This window comes from Balaenoptera physalus (assembly GCF_965194825.1).
Source record: "Balaenoptera physalus genome assembly, chromosome: 11".
Classification (NCBI taxonomy): Eukaryota; Metazoa; Chordata; class Mammalia; order Artiodactyla; family Balaenopteridae; genus Balaenoptera; species Balaenoptera physalus.
In genome coordinates, this window is record NC_138896.1 from 54,910,047 (window position 1) to 54,927,915 (window position 17,869).

The 17,869-nt window shown below is 35.1% G+C and overlaps 1 protein-coding gene across 4 annotated transcripts in view; it reads left to right on the top strand.

Moving 5' to 3' along the window:
• Nucleotides 1-17,869, top strand: part of ZCWPW2 (zinc finger CW-type and PWWP domain containing 2) — a 141,225-nt gene that overhangs the window by 79,257 nt on the left and 44,099 nt on the right. For all 4 annotated transcript variants that reach the window (XM_082415137.1, XM_082415139.1, XM_082415136.1 and 1 more), the window contains exon 4: nucleotides 15,993-16,107. In XM_082415137.1, coding sequence (XP_082271263.1) covers nucleotides 15,993-16,107 — 115 coding nt within the window. The remainder of the gene's footprint in view (nucleotides 1-15,992; nucleotides 16,108-17,869) is intronic.

Below are 17,869 nucleotides of genomic sequence, written 5' to 3' on the forward strand. Positions count from 1 at the left end.
TTATTTTTTTTAGTAGTCACTGAAAAATTGATATGTTTATGGGACCAGTGACTTATTAATTTTCTTGTTGACAGCACAACAGAGCTCTGTCACTGTGGATGAATATGTATATGAATATACAGGTGATAAGCTTTTCCCCAGTAAATAAAGTTACTCATCAATAAACTGGGATATAGTTCAGAAAAAAGTTGAAGGCAATATTTAGATTTTGTATTTGTAATTTATATTAGTTTACTCATACATTTTATTTTTTCATTTACTATAAAATCAGTAGTATAAAGATAGCTGAAATTCCCTTCCCCTTTTAAAGAAACCTTGATCCTCTTATGGTATATATTGAAAATACATGTCACTCTGGTAATTACTTAGAGAAAATAGACGTGAACATGTGCTAGATAGCTATTTAAGAGTTGATGCGTGGAGTACAGTTCTTTCCCCAGTTAGCACAAATGTTGTTTCTTTTATATTTAGTAGGTACATGTCTGCAGAATCCATTATTTGCAAGTTTATTTTTTTGCTTGATAGACTACATGACTTAGTTTAGTATTTCTTAAGCCTGGCTTTGCATTAGAAGACTTTATAAAGCAGTGACAACAACCAAAACACAGCAATGCCTGGGCTGTACTCTACTGGATCAATTAAATCAGAAGCTCTTGGAGTAGGGCCAGGCCTCAGCATTTCTAAGTCCCTTAAATGAATCTGTGTGTATCCCAGAGAGAGAGAACCACTGACTAAGTTTTCTCAACTTGAGGCATCAGACTTTTGTTGGTTTGTCTCTACTAGTGCAGTAATGTAACTGTGGTCATGGCTCACTGTTTCACGACGCCTTTCTCCTACTTCCTTTGTTAGTCTTTCACTCTGGTTTGCCTGGAGATGATGCTGACTGCCATAGGTTCACATGTCTAACCCAGAAGTAAGAGTTTCCCTGAACACAGCTTTAAAGTCAATCTTGTCATTCAACATTATACATAATTTATAGATATTGCTGATAAAGCTGATGTATAACTTAAATGTAATATGTATAGCATGTTTTAGTTGATCATCTATCTTATAAGTTATATAGAGTCATTATAATTTTTATTGGACATAAATTATGTACTCCAACCAGTGATCGCTTGGCCTACAATTTTCTAGTTCTTTATACTGCCAAGAAAATGTAAGAAGTTCACCCCTGATGCTAGGAGACTCCTGTGGTAAAATTTAGGTTTGTTTTGGTCCATGATGTGAGTGGATTTTTTTGTCTATGTATTTTAACAGTCTGCTCACTACTGTATGGAGGATCTACCTGTAGATGTGTAAGCATTTCTTTGGGTACCAGGTGTCATTTGGGTATTTACCCATTGTATTATGGAGCTGCCTCTATTTTCCAGGGAGATGAAAAGGGAGTAATGCTGTATTGCTAAACTTGAGCTCTGCAATTCCTAGAATTCTGCTTCCTAATTCGGGTGGTCATTAATACTGTTCACCAAAATGTTGCAGGTTACTGCCTTCCTGTTATAAAGTAGAGATGCACATTTGATACTCTTGTGGTGGGGTGAGGCCAATGAGTTGTGAGTGAGTGATGAATATCTGAGCATGTGACTGTGTCCAGTGCAGCATCCTCCAGAGTTCTCTCTTTCTCTGTGGCTCTGTGACTGATAATTGAAATTTTGGCTTGCTACTCTCTCAGCCCAGATCCCTTGATCACTCTTAGCAAAGGCCCCCACTGCCTACAAATAACAGATCTGCAACATGAAGAAGATATAGGCCTCACTTTAAGCCCCTAGGATTATTCTAACAGATACACTAATGATAGTACAGAGGATGTTACAGTTCTTTGTAACCTGTATCTTTAGCAGGACCATTCCTAAAGCTTCAGTGCTCTTCAGAATACGGCCGAACGACTGAGATCACATTACTCTTAATTTTTCCAGTCTGTAAGTAGAACTAACACAACCTATAGTAATTTATCAAATAAGTTGATTTCTTTTATGTATTATGATAAACATATGATAGAAATTACCAGCGTTGATGATACATTGAATCTAAATTTGGTCCAGTAAATATCCTCCAGCAAAGGGCTCTGATTGTCAATATGCACTGCAGTGACTCCAATAACTAAACAAGCCTATAAATAGCAATCATGTAATTGAACCCCTGCTACAGGCCAAGGATTGGGTAGATCCTTTTATAATAATATAACACAATAATATATAATATAATAAATATAATATTTAAAGTCTCATAGCAACCCCATGAAGATAGGCATCATCACTATTGACATATGGAAGAAACTGTGATTCAGGCTTCATGTCTAGCCCAAGGTCAATCAGCTGCTAAGTGAAGGGGCAATGATTAGAATCAGGATGTCTAACCCCAAGGTCCAATTCTTCTCTTCTATACCTTGCCAATTTACGTATACATAAGCAATAGTCTAATTTATTGTTGAATGTTTTTCCACATTGAAATGAGGAACATTTTCACCTTTTAATTCTAATATACATGTTGAATGATGGCAGTTTCTGGTAGACTTGTTTTTTATTTACTGCTTGATGTTCCCCTTTGGAGGAGGACTCGTGACCAAACAGAACTCTTGATGCTTTCAAATTACATTTGCAGTAGTCGTTTGACAAGTCGTTTGACAAGTGTCTGGATTAACATCTATTTGAGCAAGTGTTTTGCTTCTAAGATTTATTAGGATCCAAATTCTAGGAATGTAGTCTACAATAAGGATTAGCAAATTAGCTTATAACTCTATTATCAGGCAACATTTCACTCAGAGTAATGAAGTGAAACTGGATACAAATCTATTGAGCCAGCTCTCAGTGGAAAATCACATTTGCCAAAAAAAAAGTGTACATATGTATATATGTGTGTGTTTTTGTACCATGTTCCTGCTGGCAAATAATCTGTATAGCTACCAACCTCTCAGTAAATTTTTATCATACCAATTCCATATTTGGTATAAAATTTGCTATAATTTTGGTATTATTGGATTGAGATTTTTTTGTTTGTTTGGTTGTTTTCTAAGCATCCTTTAGTTTTGGCCTGGAGAAAGTTTAAGGGAATTAGAACATGTTTTTATAACTGTGAACTATTTGTGGATAATCTGCCAAGAAAACTTTTATAGTCATGTATTAGGAAAAGAGTGAAGTTGTCATAGTGATTTTAAAAGGCAGGCTCTAGAGCCAGGTTCTTTGGGTTTGAAGGTTGGCTGTGCTACTTACTAGACATTTGACCTGAGGGAAGTCACTTACCTGTTACAAATCCCACACACCTCATCTTAAAATGGAGGTTATGATAGTATATGCCTCATAGAGTTGTTACAGGTTTAACTGAGATTATACATGTAAAGCACTTAGCACAGTGCTTGTCATACAGTAGGCTCTTAATAACAATCGTAATAGTTCATACTGTCATTGGAAGTACAGGAGAAATATATAGTTACATTACTTATTTCCTCTTCCTAGAAACGCACATCTACAGGAGAGAGTACCAAAAAAAAAAAAAAAACAAGAACAAAAAAACCAATAACAATCAGGTGGATAATAATATATTTTCTTTTGACTAAGATTATATGTGAAAAATGACATGATTTTATTGTTTTTTTAATCAGCCAATACGTTGCTCCCAGAAATTGAGTGGCCATTGCTGCCGTGCTTTTCTAGTTTAGTGTAAGCAGAAGTGCTAAGACCTTTTGAAAGTAGGAGATAGGTTAGAGCCTTCTTAATCTGACTCCTTGGTGAATGAATATTCCCTAATATCAGCAATGCCTCAAGATACTTTAAGTTTCTTTGATGGAATTTGGAAAAGACTAGGAAATATTATCTTTCAAGTTCTTTGCAACTGAATAAAACCAGTTTTCTTCCGTATCTGTCTTCTGTCTTTTCGATTTACTTACATTTGTATATGCTGACTTTGCTGCTCCAAATAAATTCTTGAATTTACCTCTGTCATCTCTTGACTTAATCTCTTATGAATTTAGATATCTGAACTTGTATTGAAGTTAAAAGTCCAAAAATCCAAATAATATGACCAACTTTACTCAGCTGATAAAGGAAGGAACAGGTGGCTACCTTTCCCATCATCAAATGCATGAAAAATGTATTAAGCCAGCTAGATTTCTCATATTGACTCCTCAGTGGAACAACAATAATCTTTCCTAGAAACATTTAGCCTTATATAGCCTTCTCAACTTTCTAGAAGTGCTTATTTTCTGTTAAAGAAACCAGAGTCAGATCATTGTCTTTAAGCCAAAATACAAGGCTCACTAAATTGCCTTCAGGGTCATATCCCTTATGAGTAAGGCTTTCTTATATAATGAGTCTTCTATGTTGAGGTTCTTAAATTAGTAAACAGTTGCAGAGTAACTTTCTGGTACATTCTTCCATTAGGGAACGATGAAGTCCAAAACTCAGAGCCATATAACTGAAAGTCTACAATTGATATATTAACTGTTCTTTTCTTTAATTTCTCTACTTTTAAAAAAAATTTCTTTTAACCAATTACCAGGAACAATCTGTGATTCAGGCAAAACCCTAAACAATGCAGATTGAACTGACTTTGAAAATAAATTCCAGAATTACCACTTCCTCACCATTTTGTTCAGCTCACAGGATATGAACTGATTGTGTCACATATTTAACCATCCTCTTCTCCTGGCTCTCCCACCTGCTTGTATGATTCTATTTTTAAACAGAATCCGAGCATCTGTCTGTAATAAATACGACATTTGTTTTCCCATAAACACATATTCCCTAAAAAACAAGCAAATGTGGAGTAGAAAATAGCAGCCAAGTATGTTAACTGTCATTTAGGCTCTCAGGTCTTGATATCCATTCATACCGTTACTTAAAATCCTTTAAGCCAATCCTGACTTTTTTAAGGCTCAGAGCAAATGAGCACATGGCTGATTTAAACCCATCTCCCACTTCTATTTAACATCCCCAGGTGGAGTAGGCAGCCTGGCTAGAGCTGTGGGAGACAGCAGCCCTGGAGATAAGCACGGGCCTTAAAAATTATCTACTGACCCAGTGCTCACTTGCTTCCTGTGCTTTATTTCATCAATATATTACTAATACTTTTACAGAACAATGAAATAATTTCTTGTTGCAGACTTAATGATATATTCAGTTTTGCAAAATAAAAATTCTACAGCTTGAAAGCAAAATATGTAAAATACTTTAAACTGTACACAATAAATAAAATTAAGGTTTTTTATTTTTTTAATTGTGCTAAAATATATGTAATATAAAATTTACCATTTTAACCGTATATCCAGTAGTGATTTAAGTTTTTAACGGCTGATTAATAATCCTAGAAAAAATTTTCCTAAGCAATGTAACTATGATCTAATAGAGAAAATGCCAGATGGTAGTTTCCTATCATTTTCAACACAATTTATTTCTTATGATAATGACCTACAAGCTCTTCATAACACCATCTTGGAGATTTGTGCAACAGAATGCCTTTAGTGAAATATCATTTTATAGTCATTGAGCCTATGAATTCTGGAGCCAGGTTGCCTGTGTATGAATCCCAGCTCTATCACTTACTGGCTGTATGAACTTGGGCAATGTCTAAACTCAGTGCCTCAGTTTCTTTATGTGTAAAATGAGGATAATAATAGTACCTACCTTGTAAGCTTGTTGGGAAGTAAAAAAAGTTGTTTGTAAAGTGCTTCAGACTGTGGCTGACACTTAGTACTATATAAGCATTGGCTAAGTTAGTAAATAAAAATAACAATGGACTCTTTAATAGTAGAATTCCTTTGGACATAAAGTAGTACACAGTCAACTCCTCCCTATTATAGGTAGAGTTTTTGTCTCATTTTCTTGGACTACAGAGACTAAATGATAAATGTTTATATTCTGATCATTTATGACATTGATAACCAACATTTAAAAATGCTTTACATTTTATAAAGTACCTCTTACATATGCTATCTCATGTGATCTTCATTTATTGTTAAGAAAGTTAGGGCTCAGGTTAAGTGACTTGCCTGAGGTCACATAGCAGCAGAACTGGGACTGAAGCCCAGGTCTTCTGACTGCAAGCTCCAGGCTTTTACATTATATGTCAGCCTGCTTGAGGCTTACATTGGACCATCTGTTTCTAATCTTCATAAGCATACCAAATTCATAATAAGCTCTCATCTATAAACTGGAAAATCACAAAGCCTTTCTTATTGGTCTCCTGTTGTTAATTCAGTCAGCTTGATTAATTAACTTAACCTTTGACCAGGGCTTTTGAAAGTTGGACAAAGACGTGAAAGCTGTCTCCACGTTTAGTGCATTGATTCTCAGCCATAGATTTTGGGCCTCGTCGTGGCTGTCATTAAAACCTAGTATTTATTATTTCATTCCCTTGTAATTCTCTTAGAAGTAATTGGTTATTATTAATGTTGGTATCCTGATGCCAGGGTTGGTTTTGTTTTTTTGTTTTACTCTGTTTTTGGTTCCCAAACTTGCTCATCATCACATTCTCCCACAGAGCTCTTTAAAAATATATATTCCTGAACCTGCATACTGGGGAGTGTTCTGAGAATCTCTACAGTTCCTCAGTGAATCTCAAGAACCACTGTATAGCAGATTTTCTCACCATAATACCTATTTTCTGGTTTACTAGAATTAGCTAAAAAAGAGATATATGAAACATACATTATTTTACTATGTTTACTTTGTGAAATTTATGAATGTATTTATGAGTTTGTAGTGCTAAAGAAGCCACGCAAATCTTTAGCAAAATTGTGATGTTAGATTCCCCTGTCCCTTTAATTAGTGTCTCTCTTTGGTGGTGACTGATTGTCTCCCTGCTGTGATATCTGGAGCCCTCTTTCTTTCTCTCCTCTCAAAATCTGGTTTCAGGTCCACACACTAAATGACAAATGTATTGGTTGTATAAAAATTGTTTTCTAAATGATGTCAGTCGAGATAACAGACCAGCCTAAAATGTTAGACTAGGGCTTCTTTAAAATCAACATGCAGTGGTTGTTTATCCATCTTGGTAGGAAACGAACTTAGATATTCAAAATACTTAGAAAACATATGTTAAAGTCTAGGTTAATAAAGAGCTTATCTAGTAGCCTGTGATTTTTCTGATTTGTCCATTGGGGCTGTTTTACCTAAAACTGCTTGGCTTCCTTCCCCTTCCCCACATCAAGGTTCAGGGTATGCTCAGGCCCTGGCATTGGTAATTCCCAGTGTTTCAAGCCAAGTAATGGAGTCACACTGTAAAGATTTGACTCTCACATTTTCTTATTCTTTATTTTCTGCCTAATTTCTCTCCTAGTACTCATTGCATTCTTGGTATTATCTTTCAACTTGATGTAAAGGATCAGACTAAACAGAGCTAGAACTTTTTTGGGGGGTGGGGAGGTCAACTTAACTGGTTCACACTTTCTAGTGATATAGGAAGCGGGGGACCTACGTTATTTTGATCTTAAAATCCTGCTGAGTTAGAGTAAGCAAATTCCTATTTATGATTTCGAAAGCATTATTGCTTCAACTGTTCAATAATTTGAATGAGCTGTCTAAATAATCCAGAACCTGTGTTAAAGACAGCAGGTGAGAAGGGAGACAGGTGTTAGGAAGCCCAGGCGTGTGTCGTGCACAGGGGTGGCTGTGACTATCTTCTAGTTGGCATCAAAGGAATGGGAATGTTCTTACTGTCGAGATTACTGGTTGCTGTTGCAGAAATCCAATTTAAGGAAGACAGGATAGCCTTGTTATTAACTTTCTATTGGATTGCTTTAAGTGAAAACGATAGCTTTGGCCCGATAGTAAATATTTAGAAGGGTGTGTCATGGGTAGAGCCAGCGAGGTGCACTGGAAGCTTGAATGTATAAATAGCAGCAGTCAACACGAATCCCCAGGCAGAGGACTTTATAAGAGGTGGCGGTGTTGATCCTCAAACATTTAGGAGAGATGCATTACGAAGGAAAATTATTTTGTATTTCTTTAGGTTATGAAATCTGTGACTAATCTCCCCATGTTTCTAAAGGCATATTATAACTTAAAGTAATGAAATAACTTAAAGTAATGGTCAATATTTGAAGCCATTTCAATGAATTTATGAAACCCAATAAAGCAATCTAGGTACTTATGATTCCGGTTTTCCAGATTTTTAATATATGGTCAACATTATGTCTGAAAGATAAATTTTCTAAATTGTAAATTCTTTTATTTGCAGCTAATTTTTATGTCTATATCATCAAAATTTGAATTGATAATTTTGGATAGTAAATGCTATATTGTACCTACAGGATTTTAGTGAGGCTCTACTGTCCCCCCAAATAGGTCATATTAAGCATTTGATTGAATTTAGTTTTAAAATTAAGTACTATTTTTTACATAACATTCAAAGTACTTGAAATTATGCCCACTTTTTTTATTCAAGAAAAAAATGCCGCTAATATCATAGGATAAATCAGTGGCTCATGAAGTACTTTAAAGATCTGCATTCTTATAAAAAATGTTTAATATCATCTTAGAAGTAATATCACCATATTATAATGCTAGATAGTCATCATGCTTATACATTTTTCTTTTACCTTTCTAGGGATAATAACATAATTCAGGATTGTAGCCCAGCCTTTTAGTTTCATCCCTAATTTCCTGTCTGGGCTTTCCCCATGCCACCCTGAATAAAAAATGTCTATTTATAATACCCAAAATATTTACTGAGCTCCTATTATTTCTACCAATTCTAGGCTCTGAAGTGATCAAAACAGACAAAATTTAAATGCTGTCACGAGACTTAAATTAGTGGGATGAGACACATAGTTAACAAGTAAATTTTTTAAAAAAAGATATGGTATGTTAGTTGTTGACGAGTGCCATGGGGAGAAATGAAGGGAGAGCAATAGGCAGGTAGAGTGAAGGAGCAGGGTGCACAGGGGTGGGGAGGAAAGACTCCACCTGCAGAGTCCATGCGCTAGGAAATCCTTCCCCACAGCCAGCCAGATACCGGTGGTTGGTTGATAATAATTCTTGTTTTGATTATATTTTTCCCTTTCACTTATTCCAAAAAGTGGTCAGGCCCCTCGTGTTCTTATGTCTCAGGGGCATTTTCTGTTGGGATCTAAAGCAGAGCTTACCTGTCTTCTTGACCTGAGTTCCCTGAGGGTGGGCAGTAATGGGAACGGGGCAGGCAGGAGCAGCTATGCAGGGAAGAGATTCCCTCAGACATGGAAGAGGACAGAGGTCTGCTGGTGCCCTGGGGAGTGGAGCACCTTGGAGAAGAAGAGCACGAGGTGCACCAGGAGGTTGAAGCCACGCTGGCAAGGTTCCCAGCCTTGGAAAGGATCCTTTGGACCAGGCATGGCAAGGAAGCTGTTCGATTACCTGACTTTAAGGGACTTGAACAAAGATGTTATTCATGAAAGCCTTATGGGTTGAGAAGTAATGATCTGTCCTCGCTCTTCGGGCACCGTGTATTCCCTTCCAATTTACAGGAACCTAGAGAAAGTCAGGGGTGGCCCAAAAATGAGCAAGATCAAATTTCTTATCCTTGTTGGACAACAGCTGTCACATTCAATTTTATTTAGCAAAGAGAAGGTAATGTGATATTGCTCACACATTTGAGTTTGAGAAGTGAAACTTATCCTGCTACAGCTCCAGATGATTATATCTTGATTAATTTTTATGTGGAGAAGCAATCTTAAAATAGAAAGCAACAGATGATATGAATTTCTGCCAGATTGCAGATTTCTTTTTACTGGCCTTACTGGGTGGACAAATACATAGGTATTCTTTTCTTTGAATGTGCCACTTCGTATTAGTATATGGTGATAGCACACAGCACGCTCAGTGAGTTGGAAGTTACTGAGAAGGGACATTCAGCTTCCTACTCAGACCCTAGGAAATGTGAAAATGGTACTGAGGCTCTCAGTCAGCCAGTGATACTTGATTGGAACAAGATCACGTAGGAAAGTAGTTGACAAACTTCAATTTTGGATACAGCTAGGAATTTTCTCAGACATAAGGTACTATCTTTCCCAGCCTAACCATCTGTTTAGTCTCAAACCTCGTCCTTACTCCAAATATTTGCATGCTTATTCATCTATCAAGAGCACATCTATCAAGAATTATCTTATTTATGCTCATAAATTCACACAAATTTTTAGACTGTATGTCTTCCTTCTCTTTCTATGATGATTATTTTCCCCCTCTACCCTAAATTTAATAAAACTGATTGAGAAAACTCAAGTTGCCAAAGCAATATAAACATAATGAAAGATATGATAGTCCCTCTTTTTTAAAAAAAATTTATTTATTTTATTATTTTTTTTTGGCTGTGTCAGGTCTTAGTTGCGGCACGCGGGATCTTTGCAGCATGCGGGCTCTTCACTGCAGAGCAGGGGCTCCTCTCTAGTTGTGGTGCGTGGGGTTCTCTCTAGTCGTGAACACGGGCTCCAGAGCGCACGGGCTCATTACTTGGGGCACGCAGGCTCTCTAGTTGTGGCGCGCAGGGTCCAGAGCACGTGGGCTCTCTAGTTGTGGCATGCAGGCTCCAGAGCACGTGGGCTCTGTAATTGTGGCATGCAGGCTCCAGAGCACGTGGGCTGTGTAGTTGGCGGCACGCAGGCTTAGTTGCTTTGCAGCGTGTGGGATCTTAGTTCCCTGACCAGGGACAGAACAGCGTCCCCTGCATTGCAAGATGGATTCTTAACCACTGGATCACTAGGAAAGTCCCTGATTTCCTTTTTAAACAGGTATATTTAAAAGCTTGTCTGTGTTTTGTTTTGTTACTATTGTTTACCTGGAAAACCTGTAGAACTCAAATGGAAAAACTATTATAAATAAAACTATTATAAACAACAGAAGAACTGTTACAAACAATAGGGAGATTCAGTTATGTGGCAGTTGTAAAATTACCCTAAAGCAGTAACAAATGTGAAAATATGAAGGGATAAATAGCATTTATAATAGCAACAAAGCATTTATAATGTACTGGAGTAAGTTTAAGGAGCACGTACAAGATCTATATGAATAAAACTTTAAATGCTACCAAGAGACAGAAAATAAAACTTAAGGAAATGGAAAAATATAATCCTCTTCTTGGTTTGGAAGATTTAATATGGAAGGATGTCCATTCTCCGTAAATTAATTTTAATGCAATCTCAATTTTTATTTATTTTATTTTTTTAAATTTTATTTTATATTGGAGTATAGTTGATTAACAGTGTTGTGTTGTTTCAGGTGTACAGCAGAGTGATTCAGTTATATATATACATGTATCTATTCTTTTTCAAATTCTTTTCCTATTTAAGTTATTACAGAGTATTGAGCAGAGTTCCCTGTGCTATACAGTAGGTCCTTGTTGGTTATCTGTTTTATATATAGCAGTGTATACATGTCAATCCCAAACTCCCAGTCTGTCATCCCCTGCTTTCCCCAACCGGTAACCATAAGTTTGTTCTCTGAGTCTGTGAGTCTGTTTCTGTTTTGTAAATAAGTTCGTTTGTATCCTTTTTTAAGATTCCGCATATAAGCAATATCATATGATATTTGTCTTCCTCTGTCTGACTTACTTCACTTAATATGATAATCTCTAGGTCCATCCATGTTGCTGCAAATGGCATTATTTCATTCTTTTAAAAGGCTGAGTAATATTCTATTGTATATATGTACCACATCCATTAAAAAGGACTTAAAAACCCCCCTGCAGTTGACCCCATGAACAACCTGGGGGTTAGGGACGCCGACCCCCTTTGCAGTTGAAAATCCACCTGTAACTTTGCAGGTGGATTTCACAGTGGCCATCAAAGTTCACCTGTTCTGCACCCACAGATTTAACCAACCGTGGATTGTGTAGTACAGCAGTACCTATTTAGTGAAAAACTCCACATATAAATGGAGCTGCAAAGTTCAAACCTGTGTTGTTCAAGGGTCAAATTCTAACATTTGTAAGAAAATAAAACATAGAAGAGGGAGTTAGACCTATAAAATATAAAAGTATAGTAATACTGTAGTAGTTAAAGCAGTTTGATATTAACAGTTATTTGATAGATTAATAGAACAATATACAGTCCAGAAGTACTTGAAAATAGTTAATGATAAGGTTGTATTCAAATAATTAAAGAAAAGTTGTATTGTTTAATAAATTATGTATGTACAAATGGCTAGCTACTTGGGAAAAAATGAAGTAGAAGCTATACCTCACACCTCACATCCAAATTAGTTCTAGAAGGATGAAAAATTTAAATGAACAGAAAAGAAAATACAAGCATACTAAAAGATAAAGTATTAACAGGAGAAGATATTCTCAATACATATAGCAAAGGGCCATATTTTAATATACAAAAATCTCTTACAAATCAATGAGAAAACAACCAATAGAAATATTAACACAGGATTTGAACAGTCATTCCATAGAAAAGAAAATATAAATGGCTTTTTAAAATATGAAAAATTGATGAATAAGTTCTAGGGAAACTAATGTACAGCACGGTGACTATAGTCAACATTAATTACTGTGTTATATACTTGAAAGTTGCTAAGAGAGTAGATCTTAAATGTTCTCACCACACACACAAATAAAGGTTTTAATGTGAGCTAATGGATATGTTAACTAACCCTATATGGTAATCATTTCCCAGTGTATATGTGTATCAAGTCATTGTATAGTACTCCTTAAGTTTACACAGTTATTTGTCAATTATATCTCAGTAAAGCTGGAAAATATATGAAAAATTGCTCATATTACAGAATTCAAAAAATGAAAATGATAATAAAAAGGAAATACAAATTTTTCCTTAAAAATATTGGCAGAGATCTAAGTTTGGTAATGGAAGTGTTCTCCAGAGTGTGAGGAAGCATTTGTTCATGGCGTTGTAAATTTTGACCACCTCACTCAAGAGTGATTTCACAAAAGCTTCCAAAATTTAATATATGTATAAACCTGTCATTCAACATCTTAGGAATTTATGCTTCAATACACTTTCACATGGGTAAAGAGACATACAGGCAAAAAAAAATTTTATTGCAGCATTGTTTCATTTTGCAAAATATTAGAAAAAACTTAAATCCATCACAAGGGTGTTTGTAAAATAAATAATGGTACATGCCATACTACGTATTTGGATATACATACATCTATATCCTCATTCCCTTGGGTTTTCTCATCTAAATTATTGCCTTTAAATATGGTGTGCGTGTGTGTGTGTGTGTCTATGTTTCCTACATTTTATCCGCAGTTCAGTTCTCTCTCCCGAATTCCCTTACCAAACTGCTACTTGGTATCTTCACTTGGGTGTCATAATGCGTACTCAGCATGTCTGAACTCTTGATCTCCACCCCCCTCCCATTTCACTTCCTTGACAGCCTTCCCCATCTCAGTGGATGGCAAATCACATCCTCCTCTCGCTCAGTCCCAAAGCCTTAGAGTCATCCTCTCTTTCTCTCTTCACCGATCTTCAGCTGGTCAAGAAATTATTTTTGCTGTACCTTCAGATTATATCCAGAATCCTACCACTTTTCACCACAGTGGCTGCTATGACCTGATCTATACCACCATTATTTCTTTCCTGGATGATTGCAGTAGCCAGTCATCCACATCTACACTTGCCTTTGTATAATCTGTTCTCATCAAAGCAAGCAGAGTGATTGTTGTAAAATGTTAAATCAAATCAAATGTTATTCTTCTGCTCAGAACTCTGTAATGGCTCCCATTTCACTCAGAGTAAAAGCCCAAATCCCAACAATGGCCTGCAAGGACCTCCATGACCTGGCCCCTGTTAATTTATTGGACATCATTCCCTATTACTCACTCGCTTCCTCATTCACCCACAACCACCTTCCCTTCTTTGATGTCTCTTGAATAAACTTGTATTCTCCCATCTTAAAGCCTATTTTCTCCGCCTGCAGTGCTCTTTCCTTGGACATCTACAGGGCTAACTCCTTGACCTCCTTTAGGTCTTCGCTCAGATGTCACTTTTTCAATGACAGTTACCCTGACCACTTTATTGCCTCATCTTTTCTTTATTACATAGTATTTATAACCTCTTAAACTGTAGCCTTAACTTATTTGTTATGCTTATTATGGATTGTCTGTTTCACTGGTTAGAATGTAAGCTTTGTCTGTTTTCTTCAGTGATTGATCCCAAGGGTCTAGAATATGTTGAATAAATCCATAAATGAAGCAATCTGAAAGACAAATAGAAAAACTCAAAGTATATAACAATTCATAGCAGTCTGTAAAAGCAGATATTTAAATGATGTAAATGCCTATAGGTACATACAGTGTCTCTGGAAGACTGTGAAAGAAACTGGTAATATTGGGTGTCTTTGGGAGAAACACTCAGTACTAGGGATGGATAGGGAGTCACATTATACACTTTTAGAATCACTTCAATTAAAGAACAAACTAGTTGGAAAAAATACAATGCATAGCTGAGCCTTATTCTGGAATTCAAAATTCTTTATAAAGCAAGAGTCTTTAACTTTTTGAGTTCCTTAGAAGATGTTTAATTGTATTACTACCACTAGGTGGCACATACTTACTGATAAATTCTTAAAGATTCAGAGACACAGGTTTAAAAAATGCTTTTTAGTTCCCCAAACTTGATAGTTTATTTTAGCAATGTATCACATTGGTTTTCCTCAAGAAATTTCCTTGACTTCAGTTGTTTAGTGCTATAACAGCTTATAGGTGATTTTTCACTGCCCATTAATTCTTAGCATCATTATAACATTTGAGTTGCAGAAATGTCTTAAATCTGTAAATGTTAGCTTAGTTATTCTTAAATTAGTTTAAATTTTCTAATGTTTATTGAATTGTGTCCGCCTGTCTTTTCTTTTTCCTAAGAAATAACTGAATAAATGAAATTTAAATATTCTGTATATAAAACTAGGTTTCTGTTTGATAAGTTTTTTTCATTGCTTTTATGCCAAATAAATTAGTGTCCAGGACCACATGCAGTGTAACACCTGTATTCTTTTTGATGGTGCAGTTTTCAAAAAGAAAATCGTGGCATGTATTTTATAAATTGTAACATTTATAAACATTATAAAAACCTTTTTGGGGCAAGCTCTAAAATAACATTGGCAAAATTACTGGGCCAGATAATTTTTATAGTCATTTTTAACCTAGAGATTCTTTGACTCTGTTTTTCTTTTCAAATTATATTTTTTTAAAAAAAATGATAAAAATGATCTTATTTACAAAACAGAAACAAATTCACAGACTTAGAGAACGAACTTATGGTTACGGGGGGGAAGGTGGGGGGGAGGGATAGTTAGGGAGTTTGGGATTGACATGTACACACTGCTATATTTAAAGTGGATAACCAACAAGGACCAACAGTATAGCACAGGGAACTCTGCTCAATATTCTGTAACAACCTAATTGGGAAAAGAATTTGAAAAAGAATAGATGCATGTATATGTATAACTGAATCACTTTGTTGTACACCTGAAACTAACACAACATTGTTAATCAACTGTACTCCAATATAAAATAAAAAGTTTAAAAAATAAAAAGAGAACTAAAAAAAAAAAACTAAATAAACATTTAGAAAAACTGCCATATTCAAGTAGAATACCATTTATTGAGCGCTTACTATGCCTGAAAACAGTCATTTATTAGATGTGAATGGAATTAATTTTATTTACTACAATAAGAAACTAGGCTTTTCAGTTTTCATCACTTCATTATCATTGCTATGTTACTTAAAAGGGAATCAACATTATTCTGATAAAATAGATTAATATTCACTAATTTGTTACACTGGTGGTCTTAACTTTTTGTAACTTTCTAAATATGAGATAAATCATATTAAAATATTATCTTAGTGAATTAAGACTCTGACCCTTTTGGCTATTAACATGCAAAATTTCCACAACTTTGCTATATTCTAAAATACTAATAAAATAATAATTAGATAACAAAATCTAAGGAATATATGGTACAATGCTTAGATTTAGTTCCAGCTCAACAGCTAAATCAAGTCGATGTTAAAACAAAATTATATGCTTAAACATGAATCTTATTATTTTTCTGTCTTTCTTTAGCCAGGAACATGTAAGAATAAAAAGAAGTGGTATAAAAGTGCACTACAAGAAGCATACCTCCTCTATGGATGCTCTCATGAGCAAAGACTGGAAAGGTGCTGCCTATCAAAACAGGGTACATGTGATTTTTTTATTCTTTACCACCTCAAAATAAGGATTTATTCAGGTGCATGCTTTCCAAAATATGTTTGCACATTTAAAAATTTCTCTCTCCTTTTCATAGGAAAATAGTATATCTTTGTCCAATGAAAAATCATTCTTATATTGGTTAATAGTATGCATTTTTGCCCTCTGAAACTATTTTCCATGACTAAACATGCACTCTATTTAAATGTAGGTGTTTTAATTAGTGCTCTGTCATCTTTGTTCTTAGCCTTTCTACATAGGTCCTCTTGTGTATTTCAAAGCATGTATTTCAAAATTAGAAGCCATGGCTTTAAAATATATTCCTGGAGTGAAACTTTTGCTTGGATGTGCTATATTATTTCAGAACAAAGTATTTTTCCAAATGTTTTATTTTTAAATAAATTCAAGGCAGAGATAGAAAAATAATCTTCAACTTTTTTAATTAGGTGAAAAAATATGATAATATTTCAAGTCATTTTCAAGGAAAGTTCTCTTGAATCATAAATATTATGGTTTATGGATAGCTTTTTTAATGAATTGATCATAAGACATATAGCAGGTAGAACACATTTTTAACTCTAAAAAGAATGTGATAGTTGCATGGAAATGATTTTTCAATAGACAAATATATTAAAAATTTTTTCTGCTTAGTGATCATAAGAATTTTTTTATCTTACAAGGCCCCTTCTCATTTTATCCACCTTAAGTTTTAAAACAGATTATTCTATGGGAGGATCTGGTCTTTGGTGCTAACTGAATTTTAAAGTAAGAGTGATATTTTTTATCCTGTGAAAAAGTTTAATATATATATTTTTAAAACTTATATGTAAAAACATTTTACTTGAACAAAAGTTTAAGTGTTAACCTAGCCACCAAAGTTTCGATTTTAAAGCATATAAATAGGTTTAAAAAGAGTGGAAAAAGAATGAAAAGCAAACTACTCTGGTCAAAAGACATTTATTACCACAAATGTGATTTTATTCCTTGTGCTGAAAATATAATGTCTCTGTTTATTAGCCATAAAGGTTGAACTCACTTTACTGTCACAAATACAATTTTACACTTTGCATGGGCTATACATTTGTCTTGTGTAACCAGAGTAAACTTTGAACTATTTAGTTTTTTTAAACATTAATATTTTGAAGTAATATAATCTGTTACTTTTGAAAATTATATTACAGCCATTTTACACTAGCAATATCCTGCTTTCTCAATAAGTTATGGAACTATGCCGTTGCCGTTGTTGTGTGTGTCAGAGCGTTTATGTCTGGGTCCTTTGGCATTCTTACTTGTCCAGAGACTCTCAAGCCGGGTTATAGCTGATCGGTTTTGCAGGAACAGACCATTTTCTAGCTGAAAGTCTGATGATTTTTGCATGCAGAATTTGTGTAATTCGGTCTGATTATAGAGAGCCATATGCCTAAGGACTGTCATTTTGTGCCTGAAGTAGCCCAAATTGACGGGCACGAACAGACTTCCAGGAGCTCAGTCTTTACCATCAGGGGCTCGCTCGCTGCATGCTCACTCTTCACTGTCTCCAAAATAAGCAGTTTAGTCCTGTGCCTGCTTAGCTTCCAGGGTGGATTCTAGGACGTATTCAGCTTCTTACTGTATTCAAAGTAGTTTTGAGAGGTAATTAACCATTATTCAGATATTTTACAAAAGGTTAGTAGTTGCTTAGAGGCAAACCATTTATTTCATTCCAGCAACTTTGAGGATTTCTTTACTCCCAAAATTCATTCTTCCAACCC